This window comes from Aedes albopictus, chromosome 3 (genome assembly GCF_035046485.1).
Source record: "Aedes albopictus strain Foshan chromosome 3, AalbF5, whole genome shotgun sequence".
In the NCBI taxonomy this organism is placed as follows: Eukaryota; Metazoa; Arthropoda; class Insecta; order Diptera; family Culicidae; genus Aedes; species Aedes albopictus.
In genome coordinates, this window is record NC_085138.1 from 394,741,891 (window position 1) to 394,751,072 (window position 9,182).

The window sequence follows — 9,182 nt, forward strand, 5'->3', positions numbered from 1 at the left end:
TCGAAATGGCTCGACGATACGAACCATCCTTCGTGCGGACGGTGACAACTCTCGTATTTCCGTCTGGACCGGGATGAATCTCCGTTACTCTTCCCAACCTCCACTTCAGTGGAGGAATGTTATCTTCCTTAAGAAGAACCATCGTTCCAACGTTCAGGTTATTTCGCTGTCTTGCCCACTTGTTGCGGCTCTGCAGCGTCGACAGGTAATCAGTTGACCAACGGTTTCAAATCTGCTGGCTGTAGCTCTGGACACGCTGCCATCTGCTGAGTCTTCCCTCCGGTACTTCGCTGCGGCTTGGCTCAGGTATAGCGGTAAGAGGGCGCTGAATTAAGAAGTGTCCAGGCGTTAGTACTTCCAAGTCACGCGGATCGTTGCTCAAAGGTTTTAACGGCCTTGAGTTGAGGCAAGCTTCAATCTGCGTCACGACAGTGTGCATCTCGTCCAGCTTCAACGTTCTGTTACCGATTACTCTCCGCATATGCCCTTTCAGCGATTTTACTGCGGCCTCTCATAGGCCGCCAAAGTTCGGGGATCTCGCTGGGATAAACTTGAACTCTATCAAGTCTCGCATTGCACCCATTGACACTCGTTCCTGGAATTGTTGTTGTTGAAATAGTCTATGCAGCTCGTTCAACTCTCGTCGGGCTCCGACAAAGTTGGAGGCGTTGTCGCACAGAATCATCTCAGGCCGTCCACGCCTTGCGACAAATCGCCTTAGAGCGGCAAGAAAAGCTTCGCTTGTGAGATCCATCACAACTTCTACATGAACTGCTTTGCAGACCAAGCACACAAACAGGCAAAGATAACACTTCACCGGTGCTCCTTTCCGGGTGGCTGTTTGCAACTCGAAAGGGCCACAATAATCGATGCCCACACGCTGAAAGGCAGGGGCTGGCGATACTCGCTCCAGTGGTAGATCTCCCATCAATTGCTCATGACTTCGTGGATTTGCTCGAAAACATTTCACGCACTCGTGCATGACCTTCCTTGCAAGGTTCCGGACACTTAATGGCCACAACTTCTCTCGAACGCAAGCTATCATCAGCTGTGGTCCTCCATGTAGTAGCCGATGATGATAATCCAACAGAATCAGTTTTGTAAGCGGATGGCGACTGTCCAGAATCATTGGATGTCTACGGCCTGGTGAAACCGGAGCGTTTCCCAGCCGGCCGCCAACGTAAAGTATCCCATCGATCATCATGGGGTGTAGATTGTGCAACTTTGAAGTTGGTCTCACCTCGTTCTTAGCTGCGATGTCTGCCAAGTCAAGCGGAAAGCATTCTGACTGGGCTAGCTGTACCAAAGCTAACAGCGCTGAATCATGCTCTTCTGCTGTCAACGACCCTATCATCCTCAGTTGTCCACTCCTCTGTCGACAATTGTTCGCAAAACGACGAATCCAGGCAATCAGCCGAACAAGGTTCAAAAGAGACGATCGAAGCATGAACACTTCATTTGAAGGTAGAGCTTGTAGAACTGCAGACACGAGCGGTCTTTCCTCCAGGGTCACCGAGTCGAAGTGTTTATCTGGAACTTGCATATTCTTCGGCCAACATCCGATATCCTTTCTGAGCCACTCTGGTCCGTTCCACCAAAGGTAACTGTTTGCTATCTGCGCTGGCGTTGCTCCTCTCGAGATAATGTCAGCAGGATTCTCAATCCCTGGCACATGATTCCACACGCCACCTTTCGTGGCATGCTGTATCTCAGACACACGATTTCCGACGAAAGCTTGCCATCTTGAGGGGTGCGACGAAATCCAGCATTTAACGATTGTCGAATCCGTCCAAAAAAAGACGCTGCTGAAAGCTCCAGACTGCTAATAACGGATTCATAGAGATGGGCGAGCAACAGTGCGCCAGACAACTCTAGACGAGGCGTAGATTGCTTCTTCTTTCTTCGGCTGAGATCTTCCAACGGCGCAACCTTTGATTTGGCCATCAACAGGTTCACCGTTATTTCTCCGTCCAGGTTCACACATCGCAGGTAAACCGTTGCCCCGTAGGCCTTGTCGCTAGCGTCACTGAAACCGTGAACTTCGCAAGAGATCACATCTTTCCCGAATGCAATCCATCTGGGTACAGAGATTGCATCAAGCTCACTGAGATTTCTCCTGAACTCTAGCCATCGTGACTGGAGATCGTCACTCAAGAGCTCGTCCCAGGAGTACTTTGCTTGCCAAAGTTCTTGCAGGAATAGTTTTCCTTGAACTATTACTGGACCCACTAGCCCATATGGATCGAAAAGCCGTGCGATCTCTGAGAGAACGATTCGATGCGTTACTGGCCCTTCAGGCTTCCAGCTGGGAACCTTGATCCGCAACGTATCCGTAGCTGCCTCCCAAGTTAGACCCAACGTCTTCACCATCGCCTTCTCATCCAGATCAAGAACTTCACGATCGTCACGTAGTTGAGAAGGGATTTCCGACAAAATTTCCGGATTATTGCTGTTCCATTTTCTCAGATTGAAGCCTGATCCTTGCAGAAGTTCTCGGACGTCCTTGCACACAAGTTTCCCTTCTTCAACAGTGTGGAAGCCCGCTAGCATATCATCCACGTAAAAGGTCTTCTTGACTATCGCTGCAGCAACTGGATAACGTTCTGCACCTTCTTCGGCACATCGATTCAAACAGCGAGTAGCGAGGTATGGTGCAGATGATGTACCATACGTAACGGTAGTAAGCTTGTACGCCCGCAGTGGCTCCTCTGAAGAATCTCTCCAGAATATCTTATGGAGAAGTTGGTCTGACGCTTGCTGCCATACCATTCGATACATTTTCTCTGCATCTCCTATAACAGCATACCTAAACAGTCGAAAACGTAGTAGGATGCTCCGCAGATCATCCTGAACAACAGGTCCAACCATCAGAACATCGTTGAGGGACACACCCGTATCCGTTGGACAGGATGCATCGAAAACAACTCTTAGCTTAGTTGTCGTGCTGTCCGGCTTCAGGACAGCGTGATGAGGAATGTAGTACTCTAGACCTGATTCTTCCTCTTCCGCCTTTATCTCCTTCATATGTCCCATCTGAAGATACTCCTGCATAAATGCCGTATACATGGTCTTTAGTTCTGGGTTGGCATCTAGTCGCTTCTCCATTGACAAATAGCGTTTCCTAGCTATTGCCTTTGAGTTTCCTAATTTGTCCAGCATGTGTTTCTTCTTTGGTAGCTGCACTCGGAACTTCCCATCCAGATCTCTGGTGGTTGTCTCCTCGAAGATGGTTTCGCAGGCAGACTCCTCGATGGACAGACAGCTCTTCGTGTTGCAAGCTTCCAATTCCCAAAACTTTGTCAGCTCCTCAAAAACCTCTGTAGTTGTTACCGACGATGAAGTTACTGCACTGTAGCTCACGATAGCTGCTTCCGGTAGCTCTCCAGCGACGATCCATCCTAGTTCCGTGTTGTGGAGAATCGGACCTGACCTGGAGAGTTTCAGCTGCTCACATAGTAGCAACTCGTAGAAGACAGCTACTCCCAGTATCACATCGATCGAACCAGGTTCATTGAAGCCGGGATCCGCCAGGCATACTCCTGATGGCAGATTCCACGATGACGTATCGATGTATTGCTGCGGTAGACTTGTAGTAATCTTCGGTAGAACCAGGAATTTGACTTCCCCTGTCACGTACGACGAGTTGCATGACAGGACTATTGCTAATACAGCTTGTTTAGCAACTGAACACGAACCACCAATTCCGTTCACCGGCATGTTCTCCCGATTCCTTCGGAAACTCAACCGTTGAGCAAGATTCTCAGTCATCAAACAGACCTGAGAACCATTATCCAGCAAAGCGCGTGCAAGTACGGTGTTTCCATGGTGATCACCGAGCTTCACAATTGCAGTCGATAATAAAGCAGTGTTTGAATGGTGGTGTGTTTTTGATGGTGTAGCAGTGTGGTGTACAGTAGAAGGATTGGTGGGAGGTGGTAGGCATGCATTTTGCGAGGATGTACTTGGAGTTGGTGTAGTCTGTGAGTGTTGAGAATTGTTCCGGGTTTGGGCTTGATTAGATTGCAGAGATTGAGAGTTCGCGGCTTGAGGTCCTTTCGTGTGTCTCTGGGAGGAGGGCTGATTCACGTTCTGCCCTTGGCCTACAGGGTAGCTGTATGGATGCAGCAAATGGTGATGCCGCTGACCACACTTTCCACACGATGATCTCGAACAGTCCGCAACGAAATGTCCAGAACGTAAGCAGTTCAGACACAATCCAAGCTTCCGGGCTAGCACCTTCCTATCCACGATCTTTATTCTGCCAAAACTCGAACACTGCTCAAAAGAATGTGGACCTCCATTGCAAACCGTGCAATTTTTGGTTGATACCGCAGCATGAACAAATGGGGGTTTCGAAGGTTTCTTGAACTCATTGGTCTTCCGTGCCGACGTTGATTGTAGGATGGCACAATGATTCTCGAGAAACTCAACCATCGCTGTATACGACGGAATGTTCTTCGAACTGTGGTGAGTTTCCCACAGACGAAGCGTATCATCATCCAACTTCTGGGAAAGCATGAAGGCTAGCAGCGTGCTCCACTGCGCAGTATCTTCTCCCAACTTCTCCAACTGCTGAAGGTTGATCTTAAACGTCATCAGGATATGATTCAGGCCTTGGAAAGTCTCAGACTTCATCGGAGCAACATTGAACAATGCCTTCAAATGCTCCTGGGCGATCAACTTGTGGTTCTCGAACTTTGACTCCAGGATGCCCCAAGCAAGATCGTAATTGGTAGCTGTAACCTGAATCTGGTTGATCTGATACAGAGCGTCGTCCTTCAGCGATGTGCGTAAGTAGTTGAACTTATCGATCGCACTGAGTTGGTTGTTATCGTGTATCAGTGATCTGAAGTTGTCCCGAAAGTTCATCCACTCCGACAATCTCCCAGAGAAAGTGGGTAGCTTCAGTTCAGGATATCTAGTTCGCGATGACTGGTAAGTCTGGACCTCATCCCTTCGGCGTTCAACAACTTCCGTTGATACACTGACCTTCGAAAGTAGCGCCTGTTTCAATCGAAAGTACTTGTTTTCGAATTCCTTGAAGATCTCTTCGTTTTCTCGTTGGCGAGCCTCGGCCATATCAGCTTGTCCTACGGCTCCATCCTCAGAGGTATTTTCCACTTCTTGACCGACGTCCAAGTCATCGGTAATCACTTCAATGTTCACTCTCACTTCACAGTATTTATCATACACTTCACCAAGTTTCTTCAATCGTAGATTCACTGCACTTCTATCTCGATCCGCCTGTTACAACGACAAGAACTCCTCGATATTCTCCAATGATATCCAAGCAGGCTTGTCCGCACTGAGCGCATGAAAATTCTGCTCTTTTGATTTACACCACCAAAACCATCATATTTATGCAATCTTCCTATCTTACCTGATAGAAGGATGTTTGAATATCCTAAATGTCATTTCGAACTGTCAAAAAATCGCACCACAGTGCCGCACTGAGCGCGCAAAGAGAAATTCACTGGGGTGAATTCACCCGGGTGAAATTCTCTTTGCACGCACAGTGTGGCACTGCGGTGCGATTTTTTGACAGTTTGAAATGACATTTAAGATATTCAAACATCCTTCTATCAGGTAAGATAGGAAGATTACATAAATATGATGGTTTTGGTGGTGTAAATCAAAAGAGCAGAATTTTCATGCGCTCAGTGCAGACAAGCCTGTATCCAAGCAAGTCGTTCTTGCTTCACAAGTTGTCTCAGCTCAGGCACCGTCATCGTTAGGCAGGCACTTATCACGCACTGTGAATCACCACAACCACAACTCACTCCCGGGACCTCAAGCGACCGAGCGATTGACAGATGACAGATTAAATCTACCAGAAATGATAAAATCTCTGTGAAATCAAACAATCTCAAATCCCAAAAATCATCAAACCGGAGAAACTCAAACACTTTCTCCACAGAATACTACTGATGAGTACAGTGTCGCATGCAATTAAGTCTCAATCAGAGCTTAAAATTTCTCTACCGCTCGTAGAGCTTTCGATCTAGCTGGCAATGTAATAAAAGCCAGGCTAAACCACCTCAACCACACAATCTCACGCACACTGTACTTATCTGACTTTCGGCAAATCCAACCGTCCAGGGGCCTTGGGTAACGATGGTGATGTCCACAGCAGACGAACAAGATCCTTCTCGATCCTCGATGGCAATCAACTGCAACCACGCATGCAGTTATCCAAGCACCGCACCGCGACGACGACGTATCCAACAGCAACAACAGTCAGCACCAACCACAACAGCAGCAATCAGCACCAGCAGCAGCAGCAATTAAAACACTTTCCCCAGCGATCTCCACGCCGGCGGAGTAATATCACTGTGCACTGCGCCAATGTACAATGGCGAACAATCAGACCGCACTGGTCTATTGTATATCACACCGGGTCGATAACCGAATCAAACCCAAGCGACGCGCACTATCACCGATTATTCTTCTTCACAGATCTGGCAAATCCGGCTCGAAGTACCAAAAATGTGGGATAACTCCCGGTTCGCACTTCAGCGAAAGCACCCGCGAATGAAGAATTCGGAACACGATATACGCGACAACTAATGTGATACGATCACGAAAATGAATTAATTTTATTAAACGCACTAATTTCAATTAGTAGAAACACGGTTTATTGAATTGTGGACTGTATTAAACCACCGACGTGCGATCCAACGATCGCAACCGACACGTTCGATGATTGAAATTTAACTAAATTGTACAGGTATTCTTCGATATAACGTACCCTCGATATAGCGTACCCTCGATATAGCGAATTCGATATAACGTACATTTTGCTTCGATATAACGTACAACATCGAAAATTGTAATTTTTCCCAAGTATAACCCTAAAATAAGCTACGAAACCACTCAAATCAATGTTTTCTTGCAGTATTAAACTTGTATCCTAGAATTAGCGCAAATTGGGGAAAAATTTAGTGTACGTTATATCGAAGCAAAGTGTACGTTATATCGAAGCACAAAAAACGAAATTACTTTTTCGTGAAAACTCATGTTTTTCATTATTGGTTTTGTAAATTTCACCGAAATCATTATTTGGGGTTAATTTCACGTCGAAACAATCAATATAAGCATAAAAAATATTACTTTTTTTCCTGCTTCGATATAACGTACACTTCGATATAACGTACAAAGAGAAAACTTTTTTGTACGTTATATCGAAGAGTACCTGTATTACAATTTCTCCTGGTGGAGATGCTGCGAGAGCACATCATCATCTTCTGCTCTTATCTGCTGCATGTACTTTAGAGATGCGGTCACTCAGAGACCGGTCTATCTCTTGGTACAGTGGCGCGGAAAGGAATAATCGTATCTAATATATCTAACAGTGCGGTCGATACTGTCGTATGTCGCCTAGAAGTCGATAAACAGGTGATGCGTTGGAACCTGGTATTCACGGCATTTTTGGAGGATTTGACCATGTAAGTCCTGATCCGTTTTAAATGGCCGTCGATGAAGCCGGCTTGATAACTTCCCTCGAACTCATTTGTGTTAGGTGACGGACGAATAAAGATGATCTGGAATAGCACATTGTAGTCATCATTAAATGCTGATCCCTCTGGAGCTCTCACATTTCAATTGGTCTCTTTTCTTGTGACCCCTTCAGATTACTCCTCCGGTAGCTGTTCGGTTTACCAGATCCTGACTATCAGCCGGTGCAGACAAGTGGCCATCTTCTCTGGATCCATCTTGATGAGTTCAGATGCGATGCCATCCTTACCAACCGCTTTGTTGGTCTTCAGGTGCCCATCGAAGTGTTGCTGGCACCTTTCGATCATCTCACTTCCGTCCGTCAAGAGGCTCCCGTCCTCATCACTGCATTTTTCGGCTCGCGGCACGAAGCCGTTGCGTTGAACTTCTGGTAGAGCTTCGTTGTTTCTTAGGATAGATGCGGGTCTGATGTTTCCGCTTCTGTTTGCAACTTTTCACGGTTCCTTGCTGCAGCATTGCCGCTCGCGCTTCGAACCAACAAGTCCATTCCAAGCTTTCGTCATTTAAAAACAACAAAGCAAAAGACTCAAACGTGTGTGATAATTTGTAATCGGTATCGATCCCAACGCCGGATAATAACACAGCGCAACATTTTTTTGTCTCAAGAGCAAACTTATGTGTCTCTGATAGATTTTGGGCCGCTGAATCTGAATCCGGGCTCAGATTTGCTTCAGCACGTCACAATTTTGAGCTATACCCTAATTTATAGGGTAAAATGTGCGATTTTGGGCTTTTTTGACTGCAAGCCATTAAGCATGGAAATATTTTTATTAAGCAATTAAAATGGAAATTAATCAATTAACATCTAAACTAACGACTCATGCAAAATATTTCATTTTACCAAATTAAATTTCATAGATTTAAGCATTTTATGTTAGGATCGAAACTTGCATGCAACTTTTGGAGGGTGGCTTGTATGGGAAATATCGTACCTAACATAAATCGCTTAAAACTATCAAATTTGATTTGGAAAAACAAAATATTTTGCATGAGTCGTTAGTTTAGATGTTAATTGAGTAATTTACCTTTTGATTGCTTAAAAAAAATATTTCCATGCTTAATGGCTTGCAGTCAAAAAAGCCCAAAATCGCATATTTTACCCTATAAATTGGGGTATAGCTCAAAATTGTGACGTGCTGGAGCAAATCTGAGCCCGGATTCGGATTCAGCGGCCCAAAATCTGTCAGAGACACATAAGTTCGCTCAAGAGACAGACCAAAAGTTATTTTTTGTTACGCTGTGTAATCGGCAGCAGAAGTAAATTGAATCCCTTCCAGGCATCCTACCGAAAAAAGAATAACCAAACTGACGGAATTCCCTTCCCAAATTGGAGGTGCGAAAAGCAACGGTAAATCCAATCATTTTGATTTCGGGTGAAAGCCGCACGAAGACGTGCATAAATCCTTGCGGCAATCTCAATTAGAGCATGTCCCTCGCACCGCCAAAGCCGCTAAATTACTCGCCACTCTCGTTACAGAACAAAGAAACCTCTACCACAACCAGCCAACCAACCAAGTGGTCAAGTAACAAATTCGAAAACAATCACTTTTCGTCCTTTGCCCGGGTGGACCTCGCGGAGCACAGCAACTGCGAGAGGGAAGTCCGCTGCGGGCGAGAGGTGGTGGTAAGTAATGTGCCGAATTTTTTAATATGAAATCACTCCATCA

At 45.9% G+C, this 9,182-nt stretch overlaps 2 protein-coding genes across 2 annotated transcripts; both read right to left on the bottom strand.

The window, feature by feature from the left end:
* Positions 1-511: 511 nt before the first annotated feature.
* LOC134290984 (uncharacterized) lies at positions 512-1,354 on the bottom strand. Its single transcript, XM_062858225.1, has one exon. It carries the CDS (start codon positions 1,352-1,354, stop codon positions 512-514), a length of 843 nt encoding a protein of 280 aa, XP_062714209.1.
* Positions 1,355-1,611: 257 nt separating this feature from the next.
* On the bottom strand, positions 1,612-5,079 carry LOC115267187 (uncharacterized). The gene has a single exon (XM_029874054.2). It carries the CDS (start codon positions 5,077-5,079, stop codon positions 1,612-1,614), a length of 3,468 nt encoding a protein of 1,155 aa, XP_029729914.2.
* Between the last annotated feature and the right edge of the window lie 4,103 nt (positions 5,080-9,182).